At 50.5% G+C, this 16450-nt stretch overlaps 1 protein-coding gene across 1 annotated transcript; it reads left to right on the plus strand.

The window, feature by feature from the left end:
* Positions 1 to 2052: 2052 nt before the first annotated feature.
* On the plus strand, positions 2053 to 6128 carry LOC144144172 (uncharacterized). Its single transcript, XM_077675543.1, has 5 exons — positions 2053 to 3515; positions 3669 to 3990; positions 4060 to 4424; positions 4869 to 5148; positions 6018 to 6128. Exons 1-5 carry the CDS (start codon positions 2053 to 2055, stop codon positions 6126 to 6128), a joined length of 2541 nt encoding a protein of 846 aa, XP_077531669.1.
* The last annotated feature ends 10322 nt before the right edge of the window (positions 6129 to 16450 follow it).

Raw genomic sequence — 16450 nt, forward strand, 5'->3', positions numbered from 1 at the left:
AATCCGGTAAATTTGTAGGAGGTGGCGCTGCGATCGCCGAAGGAAGAGGACGTGCTCACATCGGCTCCGGCTTTTATGCTAATTTTCGCAACGCTAATTAACAGTTACCGCTGTATATTCAGTACCAATGTGTCCGTGAAGGTGCGGGGCATCGCCCGGTACCAGATTCGACCAAGCGGTACGTCCATTTTAAGGAATAAGAGGACTTTATTCCCGCGGCAGCGGCAAGCCGCCGCCAGGCCTAACCGAGTGGCCGAGGGGTACGGCCGCTAAGCCTGCCTAGGCGGGCTAGGCCTAACGCCGGCGTTGCGATGGAACAAGGCGACAGCGTGGAGATGGAGACGACGACGTCATCACCGGAAATGCCCGCGACCCCAGGCCCCAGCAACAGTGACGGGCAAGTGCGCATCGCAGTCCAGGGTGAGGAAATCACCCCAGAAGAGTTCAACGAAAGCCACGGGTGGTCACACGTGGGCAGGAGAGTAAGAACCGCGGCGAGCAGTGAAAGCGCAACCGGTAACACTCGCCAGCCTCGACCTAAAACAAGAGAGAATGCCGGAAGGAAGACGATCGCGACGACGACGAGGGCAGCGAGGATGCCGAACACGCTACCGAGAGAGGAAATCAAGATAATCGTAAGGCCACGAGGAGGGCTGAACATCGCAAAGGCGCGAACGGTCACCGTCGCCTCGGCAATCATGGCGGCGGCAAGGGTTGCGAGAGAAGACGGCGCGGCGGACACCTTTTGCCCCAACTTCCACCAAAACATCATGTTGGTGAGTACCCCCGACGAGGGGAGAGCTCTGTCCTACGCCAAGATCCAAGCCATACGAATCGGAGACAAGACGCACGAAGTAGGCGCTTATCAAACCACGCCAGACGGCACGGTTAAGGGAGTCATACGCGGCATTCCCGTCGAAGACACCCCCGCAGAAATCGACCGAAGCATCGTCAACCCAAGGAACCCGCTGGCGAGAGGAGCGCAGAGAATCGGCAACTCGACGACGGTCATTGTGGTCTTTGAAGGCCAAAAGGTCCCAAACTACGTACGCTACGGCCCGGTACTCACGAGATGCAGCCTATACCGCAAGCACTTCGATGTCTGCAAGCAGTGCGGCAAGGTAGGCCATAGAAGGGACGTCTGCCCCAACCCGGATGCGAAGGTGTGCTTCAACTGCGGAACGGTCAACCCGACGGAAAATCACGAAAGCGAATGCAACCCGAACTGCAAGCTGTGCGGAGGGAAGCACCCAACGGGTGGCAGGGAGTGTAAAAACAAGTACAAGACCCCCTACGTAGTGACGAGGAGACAATGGGAACGCAAGATGGCGGAACAACAGGAGAGACAGCAGCTGGCCCGAGCGAGTTCCCGCCGTTGATGACATCAAGAGAAAGCAGCGCAGCGGGCAGCCGAGAATCGCGGCCGATAGCGAATAAAAGTGCGGACCGAAAACGAGACCGCAGTGCGAGTCGCCAGCGCCAATACCAATCCCAGGACCGAGTCAGCTGGGCGGCAAAAACGGAGGCACCCAAAAGGTCGCAGCAGCAAAGTCGCCGCCCGGATAGCTGCACGAGAAACCAAGGAGAGAGCGAAATGTTGCGAGCCCTCAAAGAAGAAAACGACGCGTGGAGAAAGAGATACGCGGAGCTCGAGGCAAAGATCAACAAGATCAACAGGGACATAGAAGAGAACCGGAGAAAGATGGAAGCCCAATTACAGCAACAGCAACAGCAAACGCAGCAACAGCAACCACAGCAACAGGAACCGACAGCAGCAACAACAACGAAGGAGGAAACAGAAATGGAAATGGACCCGAGAGCGACAGCAGCGGTTGGACCGGCACCAAAGAGAAGAGCATTCGAAAATCTCAAGGAGCGCAAGCTCAGCGACAGAATCGACAACCTGGAAGACAGATTCAACCGATTTGAAGAATACAGCCGTGCGTCCTTCCAGGCATTTAATGATCGACTAGCGACACTAGAGCAAATGTGCCAACAACTAATGACGACAGTACAAGGACTAACAGTACAAATAGCGAACCTCCAGCAAGCATGGACAGGACAACAACCGCAGCACCAGCAACAGCAGTGAGAGGCCTCCTGGCCTGGCACTGGAACTGCAACGGATACGACCCAAAGAAAGCGACACTGCAACAACACCTGAGACAAGTAACGAGAAGGCCGGACATCATCATGCTGCAGGAAACCCGTGCCGAAAACGTCCGACTTCCGGGCTACCGATCCGTTGCCAGTCGACCCAAAGACCGGGGAACGGCCAGGAGGGGTGGCAGGGGAGTCTGCACCATGGTGAAGAAGGGCATCACGTTTGTCGAGCACGAGCTTCTCAATAATAGCATGATAGAGCACACAATGGTGGAAGTGGTAACGGGAAAGAAGAAGAAGGAAAGCACGTACATAGCAAACGTATACAGTAGTCCGTCGCACGGGAAGCAGAAATTCAAAGCTCTACTGTACAAGGCGAGCAAGATCGCGGGACCGGACAACAGATTGATAATATGTGGAGACTTCAACGCACAGAATCAAGCGTGGGGGTACCAAAGGACATTAGCAAAGGGCAGAGACTTGCTGCAAGATTCCACGGACCTGGGACTAAATCTAATCACGGACCCGACCCAGCCCACAAGAACCGGCAACTCGGTCACCAGAGACACAACGCCGGACCTCACTTTCGTCAGAAAGGGCAAAAACGACAGGGCGGACTTCGAGTGGCGCAACACGGGAAACAACCTGGGCAGCGACCACTACATCGTGGAAGTCACGATCCCGATCGGGTGCAACGGAGGGACATACAGAGGCCACCGAAAGCACCGACACACGGATTGGGACGCCTTCCGAAAGCTGCTACCCACCGAGCAGACGGACATCACGGACATAGAGGAGTGGACAAACGAAATCATGGAGAAGGAAAAGGAAGCCACCAGAACCATCGAGACAGAAGACAACGTCGGTAGAATCGACAGCCGACTGGCCCACCTCATCGAAGCCAAACAATCGATACAGGCAAGGTGGAAGACGCAGCGAACCAACAGGAAACTGCGCAAGAAGGTGGCCGAACTAAACAGGGAGATAGAAGCCCACAATAGGGTGCTGTGCACCCAACAATGGAACGAAGTGTGCAACGAGGCGGACAGCCAGATGCACTGCGGCAAGACGTGGAGCATGCTGAAAAGCCTCTTAGACGATAGCGCAACCAAATCCCACCAGCACGACAACCTGGCCCGAATCATCCACAAAGCCAGAAAAGAGCACGGGGAAGACGAGACGAAGAGGAGAATCAACAACAAGTACCTACCGACCGCACCCACCGAGGCGCACCCGGAATACCAGGGGGAACAGAACGAGTGGCTGGACCGGGACATTGAGGTGTGGGAGGTCAGGGCCACCCTACAAGATTTGAACACAAAGTCGGCGGCGGGACCCGACCGCGTCACAAATAGAGCACTCAAAAATCTAAACGAAACGGCCATCGAGAACCTCACGGCCTACTTCAACAAGTGCTGGCGCGCAGGGTCGCTGCCCCGACAATGGAAGACGGCCAAGACCATCTTAATCCCAAAGCCAGGCAAACCTCCCGGCATCGAGAACCTCAGACCAATCTCGTTGACGTCCTGCGTAGGCAAGGTGCTAGAACACGTCCTCCTGAACAGATGGCAGAGGTACCTAGAAGACGGAGGGCTGTACCCCAACACCATCATTGGGTTCAGGAATAAGCTCGGCACCCAAGACGCAATGATTCAATTAAAGCACGATATTCTCGACGACACAACGGGAACAAGAGACAACAAGGCCATACTGGGCCTGGACCTCCAGAGTGCCTTCGACCAAGTGAGGCACTCCGCGATCCTGGCGCAAGTGGCGAAGCTAAACATGGGCCGCAGGACGTATGCGTACATCAAAGATTTCCTGACGAACAGAACCACTGAGATCAACGCCGGTGACCTGCGGCTACCCGAGAAGCTGCTGGGCAGCGTCGGAACCCCCCAAGGCTCGGTCATCTCACCATTACTCTTCAATCTGGTAATGATCGGGGTGGCCGAGAGACTCTCGCGAATCGCGGGGGTTCGACACACCATATACGCCGACGACGTGACGCTGTGGGTACCGGGGGGGAGTGACGGGTACATCGAGAGCACGCTGCAAGAAGCAGTCCAGGCCATCGAAGAGCAACTAGACGGGTCCGGCCTCATCTGCTCCCCACGCAAGTCCGAGCTACTGGTGATTCCACCAAAGAGGTCAACCGGAAGGACAAAGGGAGACAAATCCGAGAGAGAAAGAGACAAGATCAGGATCAAGACGAGAAGCGGCCTCACGATCCCTGAGGTCGAGAAGATTCGGGTACTCGGCATGCTAATCGAACGGAAGTGGGTGAACGGCGAGACGGTCAAACGAGTGACGGCCAAAGTGTACGCGGCCATACGACTCATAAAGAGAGTATCAAACAAGAGAAAAGGAATGAAGGAGGAGAGCCTCATGAGACTCGTACAGTCCTTCGCAATAAGCCACGTAACCTACGTGGCAGCATTCCACAACTGGAGGCAATGCGAGCGGAACAAAATCAACGTGCTGATACGCAAGGCGTACAAGGCGGCACTCGGGCTCATCGACGGCACGAGCACTGAGAAACTCCTGGCCCTCGGCGTGCACAACACGCTGGAAGAAATAGCAGAGGCGCAAAGAACGGCGCAGCTCGCGCGCCTTACAGAAACAAGAACAGGAAGACAAGTACTAAGCAACCTGGGCATAAGCCTGAGGGAACAAAATAGAACAGAAGAGACAATCCCAGAAGACATCAGCAGAAGGCTACGAGTACACCCAATACCGAGAAACATGAATCCGGAATACAACAGGGAAAGGCGAGAGGCGAGAGCCAGGGCACTCATCGACCTCCACGCCAGGGACGAGGGAGCCGTATACGTGGACGCGGCCGAATACCCGGGAGACGAGAAAGCCTACGCAGCAGTCGTAGTCCAAACCACGACAGGGACAACTAAGGCAGCAGCAAGCGTGCGCACACGGAAGGCGCATCGGGCAGAGGAGGTGGCCATCGCCCTGGCCATCGCCGACACCGAGTGCACGACCATACTCAGTGACTCCAGAACGGCAGTACGCAACTACGCCAGGGGAAGAGTGAGCAGCGAAGCCGCGCGAATACTGAGAGCGACAAAAATCGAGAGCCGCCGCGTGGCGATCAAATGGTTCCCTGCACACATGGGCGAAGACTTATCGGAAAGAGGGTACGCAAACCACAACGAGACGGCGAACGCCGTGGCGCGAGGCCTCACTAACCGCGCTGCGGCAACTGCCGCCGTCGATCCAACGTGGTGGTGGGAGACCAAAGACAACATGACCACATACAACGAGATAACGAAGTGGTACAGACACAAGAGGAGAACGATGCCACCGCCCCACCCGGGCCTGACCAGGGAGGAAGCGGTACTATATCGGCAACTCCAGACGGGGACGCTACCCACCCCAGCCCTAATGAAGCACGTGTGCCCGGACGTGTACACGAGTGACCTATGCCGCACATGCCAGAAGGAGAGAGCCACAGCGGCTCACGTCCTATGGGACTGCAGCAAAAATCCACACGAAGCGGCAACGAGGAAGACGATCCCGCCGCTGCTAGAAGCAGCGACGAGGAGCTACGACAGGGAGACCCAGATCCAGGCCGTCCAGCAGGTCTCGGCCGCACTCGAAAGGCAGCGACCCAGCGAACCCGAGGGAAGACTGCCGCTCCAGACCAGGGGCAGGCGTGGTCGACCCGAGGAAGTAGCGGGGCCGCGGCCAAAGTAGAGGCGACACCAACCGAGACGACGTCAAGGCCGCGTCGCGGCGAAGTACCCTAACAAGACCAGGGCGACAAGCCGTCTGCAGGCACTATCAATAAAGTTGTCGTACCGTACCGTACCGGTAAATTTGTAACTGGATGAGAATCAAACTTGGTGCCTAAGATATGCGGGTCGAGCACCCGCCCCCCCCCCCCCCCTTCCCCCCAGCGTCGCAACACCTCCAAGGCTCTAGAAAGTGATTCCAAGGCTCTGGAAGGTGGACCGCGCGAATGCGTTGTGGCCTTTGACATAGAAACGTGTGGTAGAGAGATCTACTAAGGCCTAAAAGACCCATTTGAGCATGCTAGTTATAGAAAAGTTGAACCTCGTTATAACGAACCTGATATAGCGAATTGTCGGATATAGCGAACAAACTATGAACTTTGGTTGGTCACATTTTGTTTCAATGACATTTATTCTCGAAACCGAAACCGTGAGAGGCGCGAGCTATATCGGATATAACGAAGAAATGTTGGGCCAGAGGGCTCCGAAGCTACTTCGAAAAACTCTGCGGCATCCGACACTGCAGAAGTTTAAAGGCCCTTTTGTTCGTGGACACTGTGGAAAACTCCATCCTGCTCAGTGCTATGAGTAGCCACCAGATGAATATCACATCCTTCATCAAATAAATACAGACGCAAGCCTTTTTTGTCCAGTGAACATGGCTCTGTTGTAATTGCCCGTACTCGTGTTCCGGTTTATTGAGATTGAAATGTAACAAGAGAAAAGTAAGGGTTTACCTTCTTTACAGGGGGTTTGAAGCCGTAAAAACGCATTTTTGTATCAAGTATTTTTTTCGCGAGCGAGATTGTCGATTTTTTTTAGCCCGTTTGTACGTCTAGTGGTACGATGAATGTCGGATATAACGAACCAATTTGCTGTCCTTATGCTACTTCGTTATAACGAAATTCGACTGTAGAATATAGGTAAGTGCCATGTCAGCACAGCGGTAACGCACTTGGGGCCTGCTTGGCGACGCGGGTTGGAATCCCCCAAGAACCCACATGTGTTTTAGGGTGCAGCCCTCTGGCAGCCGTTACCTGAGTTTCGTGGCCAAAACGTTCGCGTGACCAAGGGACCGAACGTAGCAGCGACGGCAGGAAGATAACGGAAAGGAGCGTCTGGCGAAGGGTGAGGAGGACGACGCAACGCGCCGCTATGGCGTAATCTCTCTCACTGCCTCCCCTCACTCTTGTTTCATGCGCCGCCGCCAAGGCCCTGGCACTGTCACCAGACGCTGTTCCGTTCGCCGCTAATCCAAACCACGTGACACTTGCGCGGAAGGTTCAAACACGGTCTACAACCCCATACTTGCTGATCGCCCGTGTGTGGCTCATACGAAACATGTGAAATTTGCGCGGGAGGTTCAAACATAATTCGCAAAAACACCCTAATTATTGATGATGATTGGTGGTGATGATGATGATTGATAGTGGTATCTCCTTTGTAGCGGGGTGATAACGAGTTACCTTGCAAAAAAAACTAAAAAACTAAAAATAAACTGATATACCTATGTTTTACACTCTTCGTTTAATACTAGCGCTGTTCTTAGAGCAGGTACAAAAAACTTATTGGGCACAAAGTACTTACTTTTTTCTGTTGCAGGTAATATACCCTGGCCGGCGGCGGCGGCGGCGACGCCCTGAAAAATACCAGCAGAGTAGCGCGCGCCACAGCGCGTCCGCTGATCACGACATCCCTTCCTGAGAAGCAGCAGATATGCGCCGTGACCACGGAGCAAGAATAAAATAGGAGGGGAAACTGAGCTTCCTGGGACAGCCTGATAACGTCAAAAGCACTGGGCGAACGTCAAGTTGCCGGCATCTGGCGGCAAGCGAAGGAAGTGCGCGGTCATCGCCACGGCCGGCGCGTGTTCTGTTCGCGCTCGCCCAGTCCAACCCGGCCGCGGCATCACGTCGGTAATTCGCCGGGCCGCCGAATCATTCCGTGGCCATGCAAAGAAAGACTGTGTGCGCTCTTCTGCGCTTCCGTTGGCTGAAGAGCCCGCCTTCGCGATTAATTTTCTGTCAAATTTAAACCGGCCGGTACGAGCGAATAAAAGGGGCATTTTCTTTTCATGCGTAAACAATCTTGCGCGAGCAGCAAGCCCAAGATACAAACCTGTAAACGCAAAAAAAAAAGTAAAACCTGTAAACGCACGGCCTTATCTCGCATGCGATGCGCTCGAAGCGAGTTGAGTGCACCCGCCAATTTAATGGTTATGCGACAGTGCACTGAAAAGTGCCAGCATCACCGACGTTGCGGGACAATGACGCGCGCACGCGCGCGCGCGCGCTACGTCCGAGATAAACAAGCGTACCGTGCCCTCGTCGCGCAGAAGCTCGAGCGCATAAGCGATTCACGCCTTGTGGTGAATGCTGCAAACAACAGTATTGCTTTTAATAAATTCAACCAGGTGCCGCTGTCAAATTGTTCGTCGCCGCAGCTTCGGAGCTCCGTAGGTCGGTCACCGTAGTTATCATTGTGACATTATCTGGTCGCTCGATCACGCCGGCCGCAATGGACGTTTCCTCTCCTATATATTCTTGCTCCGTGGCCGTGACCAAGAAGACTGTAGCTTGCTCTCCACCCAGATTCGTCAGTGCATTATTGTTTATTTATTTTCTCTTTACAACGGTGACCATTTTGATACCGTTTGCGTTGAAGAACGACTACGACGGTTTCTTTTTATGTTTGCTTGGAAAGAAAAACAGCAGTTCCAAAGAAGGGCAAGCTAGTGTCACTAGATAAGGTTACAGACTATCGGCCCTTTTTTCTCCTATTGTTCCGTGCCGCCCTCTTGATCATTGGTCAGTTCGCATCACGAGACACTTGTTTACACTGCGACGGTTAATGGGCGCCGCCATTTTGTTGCTTGTGCGTTTTCAATCGGTAAACGTGGTAGACTTAGCTTTTCATCCCTGCTCTGCTGCTGCGCGCGATGTCAAAACAACCAGCCTGGAGTTCTTCACCTGAGACCACACTTATTGTCAACCCATACCAGCTGGATGAGGGACCTGGATTAGTAGAGCTTCGTGATCGGTCACACTTGCTAGACGAGCAGCTAGTACCGCGAACTATCTTCGACCATTTGACAACGACCCCTTTCCCATTACCCTCGTGTAACACTTTCCTTCTCACCTAATAACCGACCACACCGAGACGTTTTCTTCATCATTTGTAATCGGAACAGCACAATTTTTAGCTCCTTCTTGTAAATACCATCCTCTACGTACACGAGTTTTTCATACAAACGGCTCCAAGTGCTAAGCGTACCGGGAAATGTATTTAAAAGTGAGAATTCTGGATCCCACTCCCTGACGAGTCTTTCGAAATGTGGCATTCCCTTTCTGGCTCGCTACTGTCGATCTGGCTAACCGCGCCGGCTCTCAGAAACTCTGTGTGAGCTTCAAGTAACGATTTCGCGATTCACATTGAAACTTGGCTCCAACCGCTGGGTTTCATTGTGCGGCTTCATCTACGGAAGGAATAATACCTTAAATGTTTGAAAGAGCCTCAATTCCCTCGTCTGAGATAGCAGCACCCGGCAACCCGCTGTTGCTGTTACCTTATCGTGAAGATACCTTTTTTGAGCAACTAGGTAAGCGAGTGCCCAGAGTCCGCTTCCGGCGACCTTCGTATTACGCCCGTGTTCATCTCTTTCCGGAAACTGTTTGAATTATCAGTTACCCATCTCAAATTAGAGGCAGGACGCCCTCGACGGTACTAAAGGCCACAGTGGGTAAACACTCAAAATATCACCACCGGGAAAACTTCGCAACCTTCCACATCTAATAATGGCGAGATCATTCACCTGTGTGGATCTCGGTGTGCCTTACCCCAGTGCCGGCACTCGACGGTCCGCGTGATTCGGAAATCAGGCAAATTTTCCTGATCTAGCTATATCCACACCTTTTATGTCTCCTGTGCTGCCTGTGCGAGGCGAGACAAATCACTGCGATAAATCACCAGTCATGCACACATGCTCCAATGGGGGTAAGCTCGGACATTACAATTCTGTGTGGCACATAATTGCTGCAATAAGGATAAAGGAGTAATTTCGCAAGAAAACCCGTGTTTGTGAAGCTGCAAGATCGGTAAATGACAATGCGCAAACCCAAGTACACTGTGCTCGGAAACTCATTTACTTGAACGTTGTGGCAACGCGCCACTATCGAAAAACACGACAACCACAGAGATGCATCGTACCTCTACTAGCACACACACTGCAAAAAGCGTGTTCAAACAAAGGCTAAACCCGCACCTTTCACCCTTACTATTTCTGTTGATAGTAAAGGGCAGCCAGAGTAATACGGAACTTTTATGGCGTCCTTTAAGCAATTAAACATTTTGTCTAATTTTGGTGGAACTTTATTTCGCAATGAACATAGTACTCGTAAACTGTATTTATAAGACAAGTCGGTATTCCTGGTACAAGCTTTGTAAACAAACAAAAATTCCGTCACTGACCACATACCGATGCCAGCTTTTGTGTCGGGTCATTCCTGAAATTCTCGGTCGGGAGCCTTGTTTGCGCATTTCCCTTCGCGCGAGCCATGCAAGCTGAAAGCCATCGCGGACCGTTTGCGTCGGTTGGTGGCAGCTAATTAATTTCTGCTGCCTAGCAGTCAGACCGTCTGGCGAGATTCCTTCAGATGGAGATATATGGCCCGACTGGTGGGCCCTGAAGGTTTATACTGACATTGAAACCCCCTTTGGGCCATTTGCGAGCTCCTTTCACGCGGTTCGCGGATTTTCCATAGACATGCTGATATCTGAACGCAGCGAGTCTCTAAATAAAAAAAGCTTTGAGCACGTTACGGCGCGGACACTTAGGCTGAGCTTGGCGAAAATTCCACTCAGACGTAGCTCTTTTCACCGATTTACGCACCCTAATATTCTTACCAGCGTTCTAATAATGGAACTTGAGAAGCAAAAGTCTTGTTGACCAATAATCGTTGACAACAATCATTGACTTTATACCTTGAATTATGTATTATGTAGCATGTAGCCGTGTTTTGTTTCAGCATTGTTCCTGCCTGATATTTCTAGTTTATCGGTCTGGGCCTTTTGGAAGTTCCACCTTATTATAAACAAATAAATAAATAAACAAAACAAATAAATAACCAAGTGATGTATCCAACCTAAATAATTCCTATGTCATAGAAATCGGCAAAACCCGAAAATGAAATGTGCAGCGAAATGTGCAGCTGAGCATGATTCGGCAGTTGTCTTGGGGGTGTGCTTGGCGGGCGACGCCCTGCTGGCGGGTCGCTTCGGCAAAGGTATACTGGCGTCATTTCCGTGACGGATATGACGTCAGGGAAATGTTGGTGTACCCCGCCATAAAACACTTTCGTGTTAAAATATAAAACTCGAAAACGAACAACCGTAAGTATAACGTACTCTGTCGCACTAAAGGTTGCTTCCCCGCAAGAAAACCCTTTGTGCAGGGGTGGACCCTTTACAGGCCGCTTGTTCCGTGGTACTGGTGTCACTTCCGTGACGGATATGACCTCAGTGAAATCTTCATGAATCCCGGAATAAAACACTTTCGTTCAAAAATAAACAGAACAATCACCAGTTACTTACACTAGGAACTTACGGCTTTTACTAACTGGCTATGCATTACCTAGTAAAAAGCTGCGCGTGACAATGTGGAACGGATGAGCGTGCAGCACGACGCAGGCGCATTCAACACGCACATATCTCACCTAGACAACAAATAAATTGAAAACAAACGGTACAACGGTATGCACGAGGACAGCGAGCATAACTTAGTTAACTTCTGCTTTTCTTGCTTTCATAGCCAGTACCGGAAAGACCCCTGATGGAATCAGTGGGCTTGTCGCAAAAAAAAAGCAAATATTTTAGCGACAATTTTACAATAATGCGCTTTAATGTGAGCGTATACAATGAACAGATGCATTTGCATAAACTCTTTAATTGGGATTTGGAGGGGAAAGTGCTGTAGTTATGTTCAATAATTCATAGAATTTCGTTACTATCAGTATCAAACAAGCAGCAGTTACGAAGTTTGCAGCCCAGACTGGTAACGATAGCAGTAAGGTTTCCGTGACATTTAGTTGCAGCACCACCTTGCACCCTTGCCGCCAACGAGACCACAGGCATCCTTTTCTAAGATAGTCGCGGCTCACTACGAGAGCCTTTCCTCAGGATACACACCTGCGGCACGACCATCATCGCCCCTTTGGTGCCTCTCGAAGCCAGAAGTGCACCTAACCACCCCGGAAATAACCAAGAAATCGGACGCTCCACCACAAGGTCTCCAACATCTCTCTATGAATTTTTACATGAAGCCTACAGAGACCGGATTCGTGTCTACACCGATGGCTCGGTAACAAACTCCTGTTCTGCGGGAGCTGTAATTGTGCCAGCCAGATCGGTGGACATTCAATCCAAGCTGTCCAATTTAACAACGTCAACTGCATCTGAACTCACAGCTATTCGCGAGGCTCTTCTGTACCTAAAGCAAGAATTATTACAAAAATGGGCTCTGCTTTGCGACTCCAGGCCAGCTCTCCAGTGTCTGCACTCTGCTCTTCGCCGCAGCCCGTACGAACAGCTTGTGGCCGAGATTCGTCAAGAGTATGACTTCCTAGTAAGGCATGGGCACAATATTATTTTGCAATGGCTCCCTAGCCACTGCGGCATTTCTGGGAATGAATGTGTAGACAAAGCGGCTCATCATGCCCATGGGAGTTCCCAACTGGCCGACATCCCGTTATCGCGCCATGATGCGGCAAGGTCACTGCGTTCCATCGCCCACGAAATCATGCTGACTGTTTGGAATACCCCGGAGTTTTTGAACTCCCGCCTGTACTTGCTCGACCCTGACCCGCAGCACCACTTACTCACTAACATGCCACGCTCGGATGCCATACTACTGTGCCGACTGTGGATTGGAGTTGCTTTCACCAAAGCTTACTCATTCACTGTCGGTATGACTGACAGCCCTGCTTGTGACGTGTGCGTCACGGACGAGGCAATAGAACACCTCTTATGTCACTGTGCCTGGTTTGCAACGCAGAGACTGCACCTGTCAACCACTCTCCAGAAACTCGGCAACCAGCCATTAACTGCGAAAACTGTTTTGTCTCACAGGCGTTGCCCATCACAGTCCGAAACAGCCACAAAAGCACTACTTCGTTTCTTAAAGGACACAGGCCTGTCTGAACGATTTTAGAGACACTGTGTATCATTGTTCATTTGTCATTTGGTTAGTTTACCGTTTCAGTTTAGGCTTTATTATCGCCTATTGTTTTCTTTTTGTACTTATCTTTATTTTTCTTTCTTGCTCCTCAAGCACTATTCCCTGTCTTTTCAATACCCCTTTCTTTCTCTTTAAATCCCTCCTTCCCCACTTCCCATGTGTAGGGTAGCAACCCGGACTGTAACCAGGTTAACCTCCCTGCCTTTCATGCACTGTATTATCCTTCCTTCCTTCCTACGTACCATTCCGGGGGGTCGTAAAGTTCGTAAGGAGTTAGTAAATACAGCCTGTTACTACCTTCTTACTAGCATTTTTGTTAAGAATGTTCGATTGTGATTCCAGACTTTAAACGCAACCCAGTTCTTATTCTTAATATCATGCCAGTAGAACTTCCTGCTACCACTTTACGACGTGTAGCAAAAAAAAAAAAAAAACTCCCAATGCAGACGGTGAATAAGAACGGTATGGGGCGAGGGTAAAATGTTAGCAGGCCCATAGCCTGCATTTCGAGCGTGCTAAAATTCGACCACGTAATATGTCGACGCACTCGGGTCACATAATTCTTTCCTACGTAAAGACACGCAATTCTTTCCTTTAATATACAGTTTTAAAGAGCGGCGAGTTTGCACTGAAGCAAACAATAAATATCGCTCCATTGGATATCTTGTTAAAGAGTCATGATAACCCGCCAAAGAGTGAAATAAGATTTTTGCATTCATTTCCCTTCGTCGTTTTAGCGCCTTCTAACATACTTAAAGGGCTTTCCGGGAGTGGCAGCGTACATTTCTTCCGGCGTTTTTGAACTTGTTGCTGGGTTCTCATTCCCAGATTTTCTTTTTCTCACTTTTGAAGCGACACGCCTTTTCTCTTGAGCCTCCTCTGGTGCGCGCTCTGGTATATAGTCTCCATTTAATCCCCCGAGCCTCGTTGCACCATCTAACCTTTTCCTCTGTCGTTACTCCCACCTCATTCCGAAGAGCCCCGGGAAATGGCTTTAATTTCGAGCAGCGAGCACACTACATAAGCGTGTACATGCCGAGCCAATTTGTGTAAGGCTGCCAGACCTGTTTCTTGGCGTCTGACCTTTGTCGGGGAAATTTTCCCCTTTGCTCAAGAAGTAATCGAGAGGAAAATCTTCGCAACTACTTCCGGTGAAGACTACGGAATTTGTTAACGTTTTGTGTGCTCCTTTGAGCACATTTTTAATCTAATATATCATTCATTTGCATGAAGTCCCAGCACCTTGCCTCCTCCACCCCACCTCGTGGTTTTTTTTTATTTCGTTTTACTGTGCAGCACAATTATACCCGTTGTTTTACTCTTTTTTTTTCAGAGGGAGGCGGGGGGTGGTGGGACAACGAGCATATGTTCGCACTTTCGTAACAGCAATATTCTTGTGGTGTGGTGTACAACTATTCGCCGAAAACCATTCGAGGCCAAGCTCCACGCAGGGTAGTTGCTGGGCAGGAGTGCGTGGTAAGCAGGATATCAAAGTTCGCCGGCAGGTTTGGAAATGACAGAATTGTTATACAGACGCGAAGGTCATTTTTCTTTTGAAACATTCTTAATGCCACTGCATAAAATTTCACATTTCGCGAAAAAGCCGGCGTTGGTGTCGACCTTCTTCGTCCCCGACTGACGTAAGTGAGGCCGTGAAGTGCGTCCGAGAAGCCTTTCGCTGCTTCCTCAACTTGTGATGGCGCACTGTCACCGTCATCGGCTGATCCTCCTAAGTGGGCATGTACGCATTCCGGAGGGAGGTTTTCCGTACCACGGACACAAAAGATTTCGGCGAGGTACAACGAACTGCTACGCAGTAAAACAAGGTTTGCGTGAGCACGCTCGCAATTCTGCCTTCAGCCCCTCTTCCGATTAAACCAAGCGTGCGACAGAAAACGTGTTTGTGTCCGCAAGTCAGGAAAAAAAAGGAACGTCTTCAAATTGGCATAAGAAGAATTTAAGGGTATCTAGGATAGATTAATTTTTGCATAGCTATAAACTGTAATCAGTGACCAACGAAATACAAAATTTCGGTGTTTCACACGCCGAAGCTACACCTGGGTAATGAGGCCCACCGTCGTGGAGAGCTCCGGATTAATTTGGAACATCTGGGAATCTTTAAAATGTGCCGAAATATCGACACACGGGCGTTTTTGCTTCTCGCCGCCACCTGAAAAGCGGCCGCCGCCGTGCGGAATCGAACCCGCGTCCTTGGGCTCGGGGAGTGGATAAAAAAGAGGTGTAATTGCTCTAAATGTGGAAGAATGGCAATGAAAACACAAGCAGGTACGGACAAACGCCGAGTAAACGACATGAGAAAGACTGTTTGCAAATTGCGTTGAAGGGACTTCCGTCGTACTCAGCTTGATGGCTGTTCTGGTGAAAAAGGACTTCATCGAACGGGCCAAAGATAACACCATATTCGAATAAAATGCACACAGCAAAAAACAGGGAAAACCGGTTTGCGCTGTGCACTTTAGTCGAATATGAATCCCCGACAAGCCCAAGCATCCATTCAATCACGTTTTAATGCCATATATTTCGGCATTTAAGCGTTAAATCCAGAGTAAAAGTAATTTACTTTAACTTCGCGCTCCCATTTAAACTCATGCGATTAATTCAGCTTCGACAACGCGACGCCAAAGGTGCGGGGTCAATATAGTGTCTCCAGGAAACACGCGACGAGTATGGCATTCTACCGCGAAATAAATCTCGGTAACCTATCGCCAGGAAAGTTGCAGCCTCGGGGCGTAGCCCATAGGGGCCTTATAGCTTTCCAGCAATTGAAGCGCCATCTGTGAGGACAGCGCGCTAGTAGCGCTTAAAATAGAAAACAAGGAATATTCTGAGCCGGAATTCCTGCCTCAAAAGGCGTGCTCTGTGATTTGTGTCGCGGTGCTGTATGCGTTCTGCAGCCTCAACCTAGTACGAGACAACTACGCCGCTACGGTGGAGATCTTCCTTTTCTTGCCCTATCCGGCGACAGGTGGAAAGACAAAAGTGCAACGCTGTTCAGCAAACGAAGTTAACAATTACAAACATAAAAAGCGGAGGGAAAAGATGAAACCGAGCGTGAAAATTTTCACGCGAGAGCACGGCTTATGGTTTCTTTATTTTAACAGCGTATATGTTGAGTAAATCGTTTGGATATGGTGTCCGCAGCTAAAAATACCAAGAAAATGCCGAGCGCTCGTGCACGCGTACATACCTCGAGCGCACGTTCATAAAGTTAAGCGTACCCACTTAGGGAGATTAGCCAACACTGGCCACAAAAAATTCGTCGCATATATAGAAACCTCACGCCTGGCGTGAAACTTCGAGTTGCAGTGAAGCGATCCGTAAACCGATGTGCAAAAGACTGAAACTT

This window comes from Haemaphysalis longicornis, unplaced genomic scaffold (genome assembly GCF_048455015.1).
Source record: "Haemaphysalis longicornis isolate Haplotype H1 unplaced genomic scaffold, Haemaphysalis longicornis Haplotype H1 scaffold_64, whole genome shotgun sequence".
Taxonomy (NCBI): domain Eukaryota; kingdom Metazoa; phylum Arthropoda; class Arachnida; order Ixodida; family Ixodidae; genus Haemaphysalis; species Haemaphysalis longicornis.